Consider the following 16,714-nt stretch of genomic DNA (forward strand, 5'->3'; position numbering starts at 1 on the left):
GCACTTCTTCCCTGTAACAACAGCAGTTGGGCACCCTATGCGTCCCTGGGCAAACTCCCCATCAAGGGCATGTGACCCTACATGCCCTAGAAACAGGGAAGCTACTTGGCCATTTTTTCAGGGCCCAAGCTGAGATTATGGAGATCAACTCTGCTGCATAAATCTGTCCTTTTCAAGATCTGCCAACCACTAGGCAGGCAGGACAAGCTTCTGCCATGAGCTCCTGTACTCAGCACAGGGCACGTTTCTAACATGCTAGGTTGTATATGCCAAGTACAGTGCATAGCGCAGTAAAAAAGGATCATGGTTCCCAAGATCTCAGTCTAAAATTCCATCATTAGTGAGGGGCGCCTGGGTGGCTCAGTCATTAAGCGTCCAACTTCAGCTCAAGTCATGACCTCACGGTTTGTGGATTCAAGCCCCACATCGGGCTCTGTGCTGACAGCTCAGAGCCTAGAACCTGCTTGGGATTGTATGTCTCCCTCTCTCTCTGCTCCTCTCCCCCTCGCACTCTCTCTCAAAAATAAATAAACATTTTTTTTTTTAATTAAAAAAAGAAAAAAGATGCCTTCATCAGTAAGAGGCCCAAAGCTCTGGGCACCAGGCTCCAAGCAGGGGTGGGTGGAGTTGCCCCTGCGTACAGCACCCTGGGCAGTCTCGTGGACCTGGCATGCTCTCAGAGCTCAGAAACGTCTTCAGAGAGAGCAATAGCCCCAAACAAGGATGTGCTAACCAACGTGTGAGCTATCACCAAAGTCAAGGTGGCTGAATGATCCCCGACTCCCAGGGTTCCCCAGCAGAGGACCCCGGGCACTGCAGAGTCACCAGAGCAGATCCCCGTGAGAGGTGCCCACCGCCACAGGTTGCAAGGCCATGTGTGCCTTCCCTTAGTCCCTCACATCCCCCGTTCTGACGTGATGGCTTAGGTAACAAAGAGCCTCCTCACACAAAGCAACCCGCAAACCAGAAATTTCCCATCACTCCTGGGCCTCCCTGGACACAGGAGAGGAGAGTACGGACTGATTTTATCGTGCCCTTGCTCTGGGAATGGCAGACCTTTGTGCGTGCGCATGCGTCACTATGAGTTATAGCTGACGGAGCTTTTAATGTGTGCCACGTACTGTGTCAAATGCTTTACCTACGTGATCTCATTTAATCACGTTAAGAACCCTATGAAATACATGTTGCTATCATTTCCAACTTACAGATGGTAAAGCTGAGGCCTGGAGAGCTGAAGTAATTAGCCCAAGCCTTTACAGATGATAAGGGCAGAGTGGGGCCTTGCCTCGTCCGTTGCCAAGCTGTTAACTACGAGTCACAACAGGGCACAGAAACTCAGACTGCCGTCACCCTCCTCCCCGCAACTCTGCTGTCCTCATCATCCAGAAGGTGGGAAATGGTGATGCCCCCATGGCTACAGGTATGTGAGCCACAGTGGCCAAAGGCCCAAGAATATGCAACCAGTTAACAGGTTAATGATTCACAACAACAAAAATAAAACAACAAAACGCAAACATGCCAGATCACCCCCTACCACCAGGAACTCAGGTTTTATCTCTATTTTAAATTTGGATAAAAGGACTCCTTCAGGAGTAAGGTTTACTGGCAGGGACATCAAAGGCTATAAGCACTAAATTTAAAATTCTGAACCAAATGTCAGGAATAAATTACACACATAGATGACAAAGTCTATATACACACTGTTTTTCTAACCTAGGACAGGAGGAGGGATGTGTCCTTACGGATGTCGCGGACACTCAGATGCCTTCTGGTCTCAGGACAGGATACAAACAAAGGCACTGTGCTTCTAAAGCTTCTTTAAATACAGCCAGCATGTCACTTGTGCCTTTAGAATAAAGAGGAAATGCCCACTCCAGCTGAATGGGCACTACATGACCATTTCAGAAGGTGACCACACCCAGAGGGGCTGCTCAGCCAACACAGAGGTCCGGCCTGAGGCCACAGGTCTCTTCTCTCCTGGGGAAGAGCTTGTACTCCCATCTCTCAGAGTATCTCCCAGCGACATGAGAAAAACGAATTCAAATAAACTCAATCAACATTTCCTGTGAACCAGCCCTGTGCCAGGCGCCATGGAAAGTGTTGGGGGATTCAAAGAAGAAACACGCCAACTTATTAGGCAGGGATTCCAAGTTAGAGCTGCCTGATAGCTGTTTATACTGTGATCCCAGGGCAAGAGTAACAATCGTCCCAGGAATATGGGCCACCTTTTTGGGCCAAAATGTTTTTTCCATTGGCACAAGTTTCTCTTAAGAGAAGGGTTCAGCACGTATCTGGGGCTCAATGCTTGCTGTCTTCTCCCTTTATCTATAAGCTGGATGACGGCACGGACTCTGTCTCTCTGTGTGTCATCTCTTAGCACGTAACAAATGCTAAAGGAACATGTGTTTGAAGAAACAGAGACCGAGAGGACTCCAGGACCTGACTTCTGGGGACCGGGGCCGCCCTGCAGGTGGAGGTGCGAGTCTATACACACAGCCTGACTCCCTGAGCCGACTACACACACAGGCGGAGCCAGCAAAGTACCTCTCGTTCTACTAAAATTTTGTCTTTTCCTTCATCTTCCTCCTGCCAGCACCCTGTGTGAAGGTCAACGGGGCCAACTCTGTCGGAGAGGAGAAACGGCAGGTGGGATTCCCAGATAGTGAGCTCTGGAACTGCTTTCTACATCTCCAGGTAAATGTATGTGTACTGTCACCAAGAGTTAACGAGGACCCAGAAGCACAAACCCTGAGCCACACTGTCTCTAACTCAGTCTCGCAATAATAGACTTTGCCGACTCCCTGTGTCTTCTATGCTCAGCCCTGAGTACTGAAAGTCCCTGAGTGCACAGTGTCTTTCTGGACTTTCTGATTCACAGAATGGGGAAGAAGCAAGGGTCAGCTGTTAAGGCTTTCACCAGCTGTACTAGGGACCAAAAATAAGCAAGGGATATTAAATCCCCCAACCCTTTTGGGTCGGTTTCCTATGTAATTATATCTACTCCAAATGCCCTTCAGGTGCCCTTTTCCCTAATGAAAGTATAGACGCCCAGAAATCAGTTTGTACCTGACAGCTCCTGTCAGGTTCTGAGGGCTCCCTGACTCACGTGTATTTGGAGGCTACTAAAAAAGTGATCTGAGGGGCTCCTGGGTGGCTCAGTCGGTGAGCGTCCGACTTCGGCTCAGGTCATGATCTCATGGTCCGTGAGTTCGAGCCCCATATCGGGCTCTGTGCTGACAGCTCAGAGCCTGGAGCCTGCTTCAGATTCTGTGTCTCCCTCTCTGTCTGCCCTTCCCCTGCTCATGGTCTGTCTCTGTCTCAAAAAGAAAAAAAAAAAAAGTGATCTGAGTAACACTTTATTCCACGAAGCAATGATACCTGAACATAACTGTTTCTTTTTTTTTATTAAAAAAAAAATTTTTTAACGTTTATTTATTTTTGAGACAGAGAGAGACAGAGCATGAACGGGGGAGGGTCAGAGAGAGAGGGAGACACAGAATGTGAAACAGGCTCCAGGCTCCGAGCTGTCAGCACAGAGCCTGACGCGGGGCTTGAACTCATGACCGCGAGATCATGACCTGAGCCAAAGTCGGCCGCTTAACCGACTGAGCCACCCAGGCGCCCCTGAACGTAACTGTTTCTAACATAACTTCAGTTTAAGTTTTGTTAAATGCTTGAAATAAGAGATTCAGACTCTACTTAAATAAATATCACCCACTGTTAGTGAGGTTGTCAGGAAATGAGAATTATAAGTACTGTTGTATTTTCCCACGCAGATTGCAAAAATAACTGTCTTCACAGTATAATGAAATTTAACCATGTCTGGGCAGCATTCTTTGAAGCCAATTCTAAGATTCTTAAATGCTATTTAAAAAATTATGTCCAGGGCCCCTGGGTGGCTCAGTGGGTTAAGCATCTGACTTCGGCTCAGGTCATGATCTTGCAGTTTGTGAGTTCGAGATCTTGCAGTTTGTGAGCTGGGCTCTGTGCTGACAGCTTAGAGCCTAGAGCCTGCTTCAGATTCTGTGTCTCCTCCTCTCTCTGCTCCTCCCCCACCTACACTCGGCCTCTCTCTCTCTCTCATAAATAAACATTAAAAAAAAAAATTACGTCTGGGAGCCAAATTTCCCACGAGAACACAGCTCTGAAATGACAATGAAAGTGAGTAGGGAAAAAATAATTTGGCGTACTACGTCACTTTACAACAACTTTTCAGAAATGCGCTCAATTCATGCATCAAAGTTAAACTATGCTCAACAAAATTATGTCAATAAAAATTTAAAAGGAAGAAGTGACAAAGTGTCTGGCACACCAGAGGTTCCCAATAAATCCAGGCTGAAAGAGGGCGGGGAACTAGCTATGAGGACAAGGAACCACAGAAGTCACGAGGGTTCAAAGGATACTCATAAGCTGACTGTATGATCAACTCTCAAGTTAAACTACCAGAAAAGAGTTTAACAAAAACACCAATGTTCTAATCTAGTGAACAAGGCCCGCGTCACGACTCACAGGGCCGACCTCAAGTTCTCCCGTGGTTGGGAGAGGAGGAAAATCTCCCCTGCCAGGTGACTGGGAACATTTGCAATTCAGGAAGCACAACTACAATTACGTGGAATGGCTATTTCCACTTTTCAGTACAAGGGCTGTAACAAGAGTGTAAGAAATCCAGGTACCAAACCTTTCCATGTTTGGTCAGGCTCCCGACAGGCTTTGTGGTGGCTGCTTTGTCACAGACGACTTGGCCCCCTGGACTCCACAGAAGCCCAGCAAGTCCATACAAAGGCAGTTGCTGCTGGGACCTCCAGCCCTAGGCTCCAAGACCAGCCCTCCCTCCCTGGAAACCCACCCCTGGCTGCGATCACCTGCTCTGAAGGACCCCACACTCTCTAGTGCCGTTCAGGCTCTGAGGACACGGGGGACATCCACCGCCTGCCCCGAGTGACCACACACTCCCTAGTGCCGTTCAGGCTCTGAGGACAAGGGAGGGGCATCCAGGACCCACACAAGCAGAATGATATAAGGGGGGGAACACCTGTGCAGCTGAGGCCAGTTCACCACACAGCTCGCCCCATCCCGGGCCGAGTCCCCACCAGCGGAGGACCAGCATCTCCTCCGCAGGGCCCCCACCTCCCACGGGAAGAGGCGCTGCAGCAGAGGCGGCCATCACCACAGCCTGTGCCTGCCAGCATTTTGGTATCAAATAGCTAGTATTTAAAAACACTCTATAGATACAGCCTGACATCCAAGCTCAGGGTAAACGCAGCATTTGTTCACTACCGGACGAACTCAAAGTTAGACTTGCTGTGCACAGGCAGGTTTGCGCTCAGTAGACTGGCTTTTTTACGGCTTTGGTAGCTGTCACTTACAAGACACTCTGAAATCTTGGGGAGGCGTTCTGGGTCAGGATTGCATAAAGCCTTCCAATCTGTCTCCTCCTTAAGCTGTTACAAGGAATCTCATGTGGGGATGTGCCCAAGGTCACAGGGCGAGCGGCAGAACCACGGATAGAACTCAGAACAGCTCTCGCAGACACACAGCTGCCCTCCGGCAGGAGGCGAGCTGACACTCTCTGACCTCTGCACACACGGGGCAAGTTAGAGTGGCCGGCAGGAGGCTGTTCCTGGCTCCCAGCACCCTTCTGTCATGCTCCCCGCAAGGGCAGACCCCAATGTGTTTCTGAACCATGCACCCTCCAAGGACTGAGAGGCCTTCCACGTGTTGCCACCTTACCCGTGCTTGTATTGGTGACACCATTCACCGTCCCCTCCACGTCGGTCTCGTCCTCGGCGTAGCTCAGGATCAGGCTCTGCTGCCGGCTTGTGAGTCTCCTGTGGAGCAAACAAATTGAGTGTTTCCTCTGGGCAGCCCTTTAAATGATGGGCTGGGCCGGTTTCCACGTAAGCATGTGGAAAATGTGGGGACACAATAAGGCAGAGGCACACACCCCGAACCTAAGAGCCACCCCCTCAAAGCTTCAATAAAGAAAACCTGAATTACACTGATTATGGTGAGCACTGCATAACATATCAAACTGTTGAATCTTTATGTTGTACACCTGAAACTAATACTGTAAGTCGATTATACTTTGATAAAAATGTTTAATTCTTTGTTTATTTAGTTTGAGAGAAAGCACACATGTGCATGCATGTACAAAAGGACAGAGAGAAAGGGAAAGAGAGAGCCCCGACGAGGACCTCGATCTCATGAACTGTGAGATCATGACGTGAGTCAAAATCAAGAGTTGGATGGTTAACCGACTGAGCTACCCAAGCACCGTGATTAAAAAACAAAAACAAAAACAAAAATCTCCTAAAATACCTTAAGTTGAGGGGGGAGGAGCTCTTATAAGTGTCGTATGTAGAAAGTTAACTAATTAAAAGGAGCTCCAGGGGGCACCTAGGTGGTTCAGTAGATTAAGTGTCTGACTTCCGTTAAGGTCATAATCTCATGGTTCATGGGTTCGAGCCCCACGTTGGGCTCTCTGCTGTCTGCGCGAGCCCACTTCAGATCCTCTGTCCCCTTCTCTCTGCCACTCCCCTGCTCACTCTCTCTCTCTCTCTCAAAATAAAACTTTTAATTAAAAAAAAAGTAGTGCCAGAAATTTCGCTCACTGTCCCCAACAGGGTAAGCCATGCCTATCCTGGATGCCACAGCACTCGACTCAAACCTTTCTCCCAAAGAACGGAGACGTCATGTGCTATGATCCAGTTACAGATTCGTGTCTCCCACGAGACCCCCCAGTGCCCTGAGAGCAGTAATGATAAAATCAACAACAGCAGCTATGGCTAAGTGTTCCTTATGTATTATTCAATTTTCCAGCAACTAATGAGGGTGGCCTTATTATGCCCACTTTGCAGATGAAGAACCTGGGCAGGACACGTCTGACTGTAAGGTAGAAATAACTGGCACAAGCCTCAGTGCTTACGGCAGCGGACCCACAACGGGCCGGGCGGTCTGGCTCGGCATAAGGCCTGGCAGGTAAAAAGCCCTCAAGACCGGGTCCTGCTGGGTGGGGAAAATGCAGAGATTGGGCGGACCTCACCATGGTTACGTGGGCACGCACTTTGGAACTCTTATCTTGATGTGAATGTAGTGATCTCCATAGCCGTAGCTGTTAATCCGGGGGATACCTTTCCCACTCATCCGAATCTTCTGGTCTGTCTGAATCCCAGGGGGAATCTATAAAGGAAAGAAATCTGTGGTTTTCCTTGGTCTACAGTTGCTCAAATGGAAACATTTCACTACACTAAGACTCACTCCTTGGAAAGAACTCCCATTCAGGTTTCCAGACATCCACATGGAAGCTGGCTAAACCGGGGTCCACCTGGAGCAGAGCCCAAAACAAGTGCGTGGGGGCAGGCAGTTCGGGAAGCTGAGCCCACAGCAGGAGTGAGGGAGCACAGAGAGTGTGACCTGGGAGGCGGCAAAGCCAACACAGGGGCACAGTGCTGGGGCTGCTCCCTGGTGCCAGCAGAGGCGTGGATGTGACCCAGGACCTGCCTTCATTGGTGATTCCTTCATCAGGGTCTACAGTCTGTGATTCACACCCAAGGAATGGCCTAACATTCCTCTACTTCCCCCAGACCCCATCACTGAGTCTCCAACAGGCTGCTCGGCCACAGGTTCCAGCCACTTCTCAGCCGGTTCACAGAGGGAAAAAAAAAAAAAAAAACAACGAAGGACAAGAGGGGCAAACACGTTCTCGGCCTCTTACCGTCACGTTAATTGTCTCGTACAGGCCTTGCGCTCTGGCTGTCCCCCCAAGAAGAGCCTGAGCTATGGAAATAAAGAGGTCGGAGTGGATGTCTGCACCGTCCCTCCGGAACACGGGGCTTTTCTGCACCTACGGTCCAAGCAGGAGAGATGTGGTTATGCGTGCAGAAGTCCTTCTCGAGACTGGACAACAGCTCATCTCAGGAGCCTGGGCACAGGGTCCGGCATGCGATACGCTGCTTCTTTGCTGAAGAGCACAGTATCAAGGGAGAGGATGTACTTTCGCCAAAGCAGAACATGACCCCAGGCTCCGGGAGTTACAGATCAGATTCATTTCTACATAGCGACACAAGAGTGTCGGTCTCAGATCGAGCCGTCCCAATGGGCAAATTAAAAAAAGTAAAACTGGCTTATTAAACATTAAAAAAAAAAAAAAGCTTACTCCACTGGCAGGTATAAGGAAACAGAGATTAGTACATCTACGAAGGCACAGTTTATTTTCCAAACAGTCATCTGGTACAAACCACCTTCAAGACAGACAGGCAGCAGTGGAATGATTCTGATGCACAAGCACTACTTTTGGGGCCTCAAAGACACTTCTTGCCTTGCAATGATTTCCCCTCTCTCTGTTCTTGTCTATTATCAGGTGGGAGCAGGGTCTGAAACCCCCACCAAGCCAACTGGAGAGCCTGGCTGACAGCTGGCTGCCTTTGTCTTTGATTCCTCGTCTAGCACTTCACGCTTTACAGTATTTTTATCTGTGTTTTAAATTACAAAATATTTCACACACGCATGAACAGGAAAAGTAGGGGCGCCTAGATGGCTCAGTAGGTTAAGCGTCAGACTTTAGCTCAGGTCACAATCTTGCAGTTCGTGGGTTCGAGACCCGTGTCGGGCTCTGTGTTGACAGCTCAGAGCCTGGAGCCTGCCTGGGATTCTGTGTCTCACGATGGACACATCCTCTCTCTGCCCCTCCCCCACTGGTATTCTGTCTCTCTCTCAAAAATAAATAAAACACTAAGAAAAAAATTTTTGAACAGGCAAAGTAAATTACATCACACACGCAGAACGCCCACAACCCAGTGGAGGTAATAAAACATCGCGATGCAGTGAAGCCCCTGGCTCCTCCCCCCTCCAGAGTGGCCCCATGCTGAATGTAGCAGTTCTCATTCCCACATACGTACGTGTCCCCAAAATAATATGTAGCACCCTCTCACGTGCTTTAAAAGTGTTTATAGACAGTCTCCCTCCCTGCATCCACTCGCAATCTGCTTTCTTTCCTTCAAAGTAACTAAGAAGTCTCAGTTGTGCTGAACGTATGGCTCTGGTTTCTTCCCGTGGCTGCTCTGAGGCACTCTGGCCACAGCACGGTTCTCTCATTCACTCTCTTATCCGAGGGCAGCAGACTGTCGTCAGTGTCTTGCTATTATGAGTGAGGGTGTCTTGCACACAGCCTGTGCCTTCCCCTGCTGCGCTCACATGGCTTTCCTGGGGCACCCGGCAGAAATGTGGGGACAAGAACTGTATCTCCTTTACCATCTCCTGTCTCAGAAACCAGGTCTGTCTCTGCACACAGTAGGTAAAACTGCACCTTTGGCCCTTACCACCCCCACGAACAATTTGATACATAAATTTAAAATCACAAGGAGGGGGGTCTGGGTGGCTCAGTCAGTTGAGCATCCAACTCTTGGTTTTGGCTCAGGTCATGATCTCATGGCTTCGTGGGATCAAGCCCCGCATCAGGCGCCCTGTGCTGGCAGTGCAAAGCCTGCTTGGGATTCTCTCTCCCTGTCTCTCTGCCCCTCTCCCACTTGTGTGGTCTCTGTCTCTCTCAAAATAAGTCAATTTTTTTAAAAAAATCACAAAGAGATGCATTCTATATTTTTATGTGTCCTATGTTTTCCAACTTATAAAAATCTTGAAGAAACTCTGTCCAAACGTAGCACAAAGCCTTGACGCGATACATGTTTCATAACCCCACCGAGGTGGCCACTGTTTCCCTTAGACACGCCCCCATGAGCGCCCACCTCCCTGCAAAAGGGCAAGGGCCCAAGAAGCTATGCGAGCAGAGCACCCACCCTGAATGTGATGAAAATCTCTCTTTTTCCGACAGGCATCCGCACCGTCTGGCCATCTTCGACTCCTGTAAGAACAAAAGTTCAAAAGGGAACATTTATTTGGGGACCTCCCACGGAGTTTCCCGCCCTAAATCCATTTACAAACCACTGACTTCCTTACCGGTTCCTATTAACGAAGAACAACACAACTATCCACAGTACATCCAATGGGTGTAACTTCTCAAAGGAGCAAATACAGCAAGTGATACCCAAACAAGAGCGCCTTCTATTCGTTTATACAAGTTCCCTGGACACCTGCTCCTACCAGGTCCGTGCAGCATGTCGGTGAGCTTAGAATTTAGTAGGGGAGACAGCTATCGCCCAAACAACACTAACAAGTGCATCGTTACAAACAGAAATGTGTTCGTAGAAGCAAGGACAAAGGACATCTAAGGAACAGGGAGAGTTCTAGAAGCTGCTCTAGGGAGGCAACACTCAAGCTAGCAGCTCTGGGAGAAGAGTTAACCCGCTGAGAAAAGAAGGTGGAAAGTGAGCTTCAGACACAGGGAGTGACATATGGCAAGGCTCTGTCTAGAGGCATTATGGCCCGTTCGAAGAGCTGGCATGAACATCAGGAAGGCCGCAGGGCAGGCAACAAGAGGAGAGGCTGTAGAGGCCAGAAGGGGCTGAGACAAGTAGCATTTCTCACCCCAGGAGTCACTGCACAGGCTTCAGGACAAGTGACACGATCAGACTGCCCTGCAGAAAGTCCATCCTGGGAACAAGACCCAGCTGGCGAGAGCAGTCACAGGCGGCCCCTGGGGGCTAGGAGGAAGGGGTAGTGGTGCAGACAGGGCTGGCCACAGTGACAATGCTGGCCTCGTTGAACGAAGGTGGAGGAGCTCCCCAGGGGAGTAGAGCGGGCGTGTCAGGTACCTTCTGCCCACGCGGCATGCAAGGGTAGATTTTAAGGACAACTAGTGCAGAGAGGAAAACGCAAGGAGATTCCAGTTCCCCCTCCAATCCGGGGCTCCAGATCCTTCACCACAGCTTTTACAACAGCCCAATCACAGGGAAACAAAGGCCCCAGCTGTCCCAGCCCCGGTACGTGGAGGAGCCCAGGACCCACCGGCAGGCACGGGGATCACCACTTTCTTCTTCTGCTTGGCCTGTCCGGCTCCTCTGCATATGACGCAGGGAGTCGTGATGATGGAGCCTCGGCCACCACACCTCCGACACGTGGAGCGCATCACAAAGGGGCCTGTATTTATGGTTTCCTGATAAAGAGACGAAAAAGACGGAACCCTTAAGTACACAGGTAAACTCTAATGGCCAAGCCTCTGGGAACACAATGCACGGCAGAGAAATGTTTCATCAAAGACTCGTGTTCTGTGTGAACACGCACTAAAACATACTGCCTAAGAACACAGGGACCCAGACCTTTCTCCCAAAGGATGCAGACGTCATGCAAGATGATGCAGTCACAGACTTGTGGAAAACACTCTGGCAGCTATGAGAACTGTGTGTGCATCTGTGGGGCTGTGCCCTACAGACCACACTCGTGCAACAGTGTACGTCCCTTGCAGCCTGGGTGGCCACCAGGAGTGAGCTGCCTGAAAAATCATGGTGTAACCACGTTAACAGAACACTGCACATGGGTGAGAAATGCTTTCTGAGATCAGAGTTGTAAAAACCGAAGCAAACGCTGCAGCACCATGTACAGAGTGCTACCTTGGGTTACTGGAACCTCCATACAGATGGCTTGAAATGTGCGTGTCCGTCTAAAGCAGGATACACAAGAAGGTCACTAGAGCTGTGCCTCTAAGGAGGATGCCTGGAACAATTAGGGGGTGGGGCTTGGGGAGGAACACTTAACTTTTCACTGTACTTTCGTTTTTCCTTCAGAATTCTGTACCGTGTGCAAATATAAACGCGTACATTTTTAAACATGATAAATTTTAAACTAGAGACATTTTAAATGTAAGGATTATTTGTCCCAGCGATTCCACCTTTGGAGGTCTGTGTCACAGAAAGTAGAGGCATCAGATGGAAGGCCATATGTGTAGAGGGTTTTCCTGTAGCACTGAAACCTAAGTATTAAGTTGGAAAATGAGATCTGCATGCATCAGCCTGGAGGAATGAGCACGATCCATCAAAGACCAAAGCAAGTTGCACAACAACGAGTATGTGTAATACACTCTCATTAGAAAGTTTTTGCTTTATGGGGCGCCTGGGTGGCGCAGTCGGTTAAGCGTCCGACTTCGGCCAGGTCACGATCTCGCGGTCCGTGAGTTCGAGCCCCGCGTCGGGCTCTGGGCTGATGGCTCGGAGCCTGGAGCCTGTTTCCGATTCTGTGTCTCCCTCTCTCTCTGCCCCTCCCCCGTTCATGCTCTGTCTCTCTCTGTCCCAAAAATAAATAAACGTTGAAAAAAAAAAAAAAAAATTAAAAAAAAAAAAAAAGAAAGTTTTTGCTTTAAAAAGAAATTTTTTTTGTATGGAGACAGAGACTGAGTTGTGGAAAGAACACCTCAAGTTATGAACTTGGGAGTCCAAGCAAGGGGCGATTACTGACATTTTCTTTATGTATTCCTCCGACTGTTGTGTCAGAACAAGTACTTTTCGATAATTTACAAAACAGGCAGGGGGACGCCTAGGTGGCTCAGTCAAGTGAATATCTGACTTGATTTTGGCTCAGGTCATGATCCCAGGGTCGTCCTATGGAGCCCTTGTTGGGCTCTGTGCTGATTATGGAGCCTGCTTGGGATTCTCTCTCTCCCTCTGTCCATCTGCCCACTCGTGCACGCACTCTCCCGCCCTCTCTCCCCCTTTCCTGCTTTCTAAAAAAAACAAAACAAAATGAACAAACAAACAGAGCAAAGAAGTTAGGTTAAACAAAAAAAGTAACCACTTTCTACCCAGTGAGGAGCTGGGGGTAGTGGCCACAGACCACAAGGCCCCGCCAGCTGTGGGAGGGGCTGGGGGCTAAGAGGCCCCTGAAGGATGGGGGTACGCAGGGAGGATGGGGGAGAGGACACGCGGCGGGCGGGGGGGGGGGGGGGAACAGAATGAGCAGAACCACGCCAGCAACAGGGGCTGCCTGCCTCCTTGCTCCTGGGGCACCAGTGGTGGGGGCCGGGGGAAGATAGGGAGGACCCAGCCCCCCTCTTTCTTCCCACATGGCCCTCAGGTACAGTGAGAACAGGGCAGTAGTGGCCTCAGGGACCAGACTAGCTGCTCTGGGTGGTCAGGTTTCTCTTTTGTTTTCTCAGCAATCGCTGTTGTAATCAGAGGGGCACTACTCTCTTTAAAAGGTAACTGCTCAGCTCCCAGAGGTTTCAGGAACGCTTACAGAGAGGCAGTATACCCCATTTTTCAGTCTCCTACAATCAACGCGGTGATCTGGAGTTCAGAAGTCAGTATGTGCCTCACCACAACTCCCTCATTAATCTCAAAGGGAAAATTAACAACTTTACAGTGAAGAAACCTGGTGGGAACTATCTTAACTAACTACTCATGATCCAATGTCACGTCATCACTAATGGGACAAACTGACACCTCACGACTCCTGACGTGATCCACTGTCAAGGGCACTACCCCTCTGTGGCGTTTCACCAAAAATGTGTGATCTGAATCTGGTCATGAGAAAATATCAGATGAACCCCAAATAAAGGGCATTCTACAAAACAGCTGGCCTGTAATCCTAAAAAATGTCAAGGTCATAAAGAAAAAGAAAGGCGGAGAAACCGTTCCCAGATTAAAGGAGACAAAAGATATGACAACCAAACACTATGCAAAATCCCAGCATGGATCCTGGATCAGGAAAAAAAGGACATTGTAAGGACAAGTGAACACATGAGAATGAGTACAGAAAATGGTATTCTAGCAACATTAAATTTCCTGATAGTGACAACTGTGTTGTGGTTGCATAAAAGAACATTCTTGTTCCTTGAAAATACACAACAGATATGACAGTGCAAATGGGACAGAATGTTAACAACTGGTGAATCTGGGTAAGGAACAAGGGAGTGGCTCTTTATACTGTTCTGTATGTTTGTATTATATAAGAACTTACCAAAAGAAAAAAATGATTACACTTAAAGCAAAATTTAAACCCCCCGCCCCCCAGCAACGGTTTCAAATTACCAAAATTTTCAGGGAAGTGTATTTTCAGGGAAGACAGCACAGGATCACTGACTAAGACAGAGTACTCTTGGGGAAAGAAAGATCTAGATAAAACAGTCCCACCTAGTCACGGACACTCAAAAGCACCAAGCACTGCCAGATAACTCTCCAAGGCTATCCACAGGAGCGTAGAAAAAGAGCCGGCAAGGGGTGTGGGGGGGCCAGAGGCAGGGGATCCCAGGCGGGGTGGGGGGTCTGCCACACTCTCACCATGCCGGAGCCGCCGCAGTAATGGCAGTTCTGCATCTTGGTGCCAGGCTCGTTCCCCTTGCCGTCACACCGCTCGCAGGTGTCAGTGATGTTCACGGTGAACTCCTTGTTGACCCCCTTGGCAGCCTGATTAAACGTCAGCTCCATGATATACTAAAGAAGTCAGAGGGCAGCCTGTCATCTTTGGTTAATTACCAAAGTGATCCTCCACTTTGAAAGTAAAGGAGGGCAATGGTCAGCGGTTTTCATTCACGTTACCTCTTCTTTTAAACTGGGCTTTATTCTTTACGACGGTTTTACACGTTTATAAAATTGAGAGGAAGGGATCAGGATCTCCCCCTGCCCCCACACATGCACAGCCCCCACCAGGGTCAGCATCTGTCACCGGGACGTCCATTTTTTTATCAAGGATGAACCCACACGGACACATCAGAGTCCCCCAAAGCTCGTCTTTCACTTCAGGGTCCACCCTTGGTGGTGTATTTCCTAAGGGCCCGAACAAATGTATGACACGGGTCTGTCGTTACAAAATCATAAAGGACTTTCACTAAATGTGAAATTTCACCAAAAATCCTCCATGCCCCACCTGTTCATCTCTTCACCCAGCTACTTATTTTTTAACTCACCTGTCCTCTGCCAAGTAGGAATGGATGGGACTCGACTGACTCTGCCCTACATCTCAGGATTTTCAAGAGGGAATGCTTGTTTTAAGTGAAAATGTACTTTTCAACAAACTGTTCACAGATAATATTTGTACGGAGTCCTTATAGACAGCTCGAATGATCCCCAAACATAATTTAAGTCATAAAACATGCTCCCTCTCTCAGCTCTGATAACGTCTTATTAGGACATAAATATGCAAGGGGTAGAATTGGTGTTGTGTCTCCGTTCCGGTACCGAGCTCTTCTACAATAATGCAGCAAGCTCCAGACAAAATGCACCCGAATCATGGACCCTCAAAGCCTTCGCCTCAGGCTGCCTGATTAAGCAATTGTACAGCTAAAAAGGATTACCTACATGGTAATCCTACATGGATTACCTACATGGTTTTTCTTAAATATGGGAATTATTTCCTACCAAAATGGCTGCCTCCAGATCATTCCATTGAAGATGCTTTGGGGTTTTTTTTGTGTTTTTTCTGTTGTTGTTTTTTTTTTTGAGAAAAAGAAACATAAAATGTTTGCCTCACAATGAGCGGCTAAAATGTGAATGATTCTTTAAAACAAGGAGCTTACCTCCTGAGGCTGACTGAATACGCTCTGGAAATCCCCAAAAGAAGAGGATGAGAATTCCCCGAAGATCTTCCTAAAGAGCTCCTCGGGGTCGACAGTGGGGCCCCCTTTCCAGTAGCTCTGTCCAGAGGCACCAGCGTCCGAGCCCGCAGAGCCGTAGGTGTCATACTGTCTCCTCTTCACTTCGTCACTCAGCACCTACCGGAAAAGGCCCGGCGGTCAGGCGCCACCAGGTCTCCCGAGGCCCAGGACACGGCACAAGTTCACACCGTGTGTACAGGTAAGGGTGCTGGATCAGCATTAAATTTCCTGCTTTTGACAAGTGTACTGTGGTTAACGTAAAAGAATGTTCTTGGTCTTAGAAAATTCACACTCGAGTACTGAAGAATAAAGAGATACGGCGTCTGTGACGTACTCTCAGATGGCTGGGGGATGTGCACACTCATACAGCAGGTACACGATACTCTACGTATTGTGAGTCCCTACAGACCCTCTAAGTCTGGGAAGGTCGCTCTGGAACGGCTCAGCAGCCCGCCAGTGTGCGCTTCATCCCTCTGACTACATTTCAAGTTCCTCACGGGCGGCCTCCTACTTTTACAATACGCACCATCCCACTAGACAGAGATGCCCTAAGGAGGGGGGTCAACAAATAAGTGTGGGATTAATTAATCCAACCAGGAGCTCCCAGACCCAGCTATAAATCAGATGACCTGGGAGCTCTGTTTATACAGATTATCAGACCGTTTCCTACTGAGATTAAGTGAGATCTAGCAGGAGACCTGGGAATCTTTTCTTCAAGGAGGTAATCTGGTATGGGGACAGTCTTCACAATGGACCTTATGACATGTCAGGTCACCCTGGGCAGCACAATGTGATGTACCCACACAGCTGAATGACAGTGACTGCACACACAGGTACGTCGCATTACCTCATAGGCTTCTGCCAGCTGGGAGAACTTCTCCTTGGCTTTGGGATCATCCTTGTTTGTGTCTGGGTGGTATTTCTTGGCCAGCTAAGGGAGAAAACCATAAATTACAATGGACACATGATTATTACTAACACTGGACCTCAAATAACAGTCATAATCTCACCTCCCTTACAGCATTGGTCTGTTTTGAGATTTTGCAACCAACAGCAATTTTTTTTTTTAATGTATGTTTGTTTGTTTATTTATTTTTTGAGAGACAGAAAAAGACAGAGTGCAAGGGTGGGGTGGGGAAGGGCAGAGAGAGAGGGAGACACAGAATCTGAAGCAGGCTCGAGGCTCTGAGCTGTCAGCACAGAGCCTGACGTGGGGCTTGAACTCACGAACTGTGAGAT

At 48.7% G+C, this 16,714-nt stretch overlaps 1 protein-coding gene across 2 annotated transcripts in view; it reads right to left on the minus strand.

Annotated features, from left to right (window-relative positions):
- The window catches only part of DNAJA3 (DnaJ heat shock protein family (Hsp40) member A3), a 29,795-nt gene that overhangs the window by 2,673 nt on the left and 10,408 nt on the right, over positions 1 to 16,714 (minus strand). For both annotated transcript variants that reach the window (XM_045460809.1, XM_045460808.1), the window contains exons 3-10: positions 16,323 to 16,406; positions 15,398 to 15,592; positions 14,163 to 14,315; positions 10,900 to 11,047; positions 9,792 to 9,856; positions 7,715 to 7,843; positions 7,064 to 7,179; positions 5,731 to 5,828 (exon numbers count right to left, since the gene is read on the minus strand). In XM_045460809.1, coding sequence (XP_045316765.1) covers positions 5,731 to 5,828; positions 7,064 to 7,179; positions 7,715 to 7,843; positions 9,792 to 9,856; positions 10,900 to 11,047; positions 14,163 to 14,315; positions 15,398 to 15,592; positions 16,323 to 16,406 — 988 coding nt within the window. The remainder of the gene's footprint in view (positions 1 to 5,730; positions 5,829 to 7,063; positions 7,180 to 7,714; positions 7,844 to 9,791; positions 9,857 to 10,899; positions 11,048 to 14,162; positions 14,316 to 15,397; positions 15,593 to 16,322; positions 16,407 to 16,714) is intronic.

Source organism: Leopardus geoffroyi, chromosome E3, assembly GCF_018350155.1.
Source record: "Leopardus geoffroyi isolate Oge1 chromosome E3, O.geoffroyi_Oge1_pat1.0, whole genome shotgun sequence".
Lineage (NCBI taxonomy): Eukaryota > Metazoa > Chordata > Mammalia > Carnivora > Felidae > Leopardus > Leopardus geoffroyi.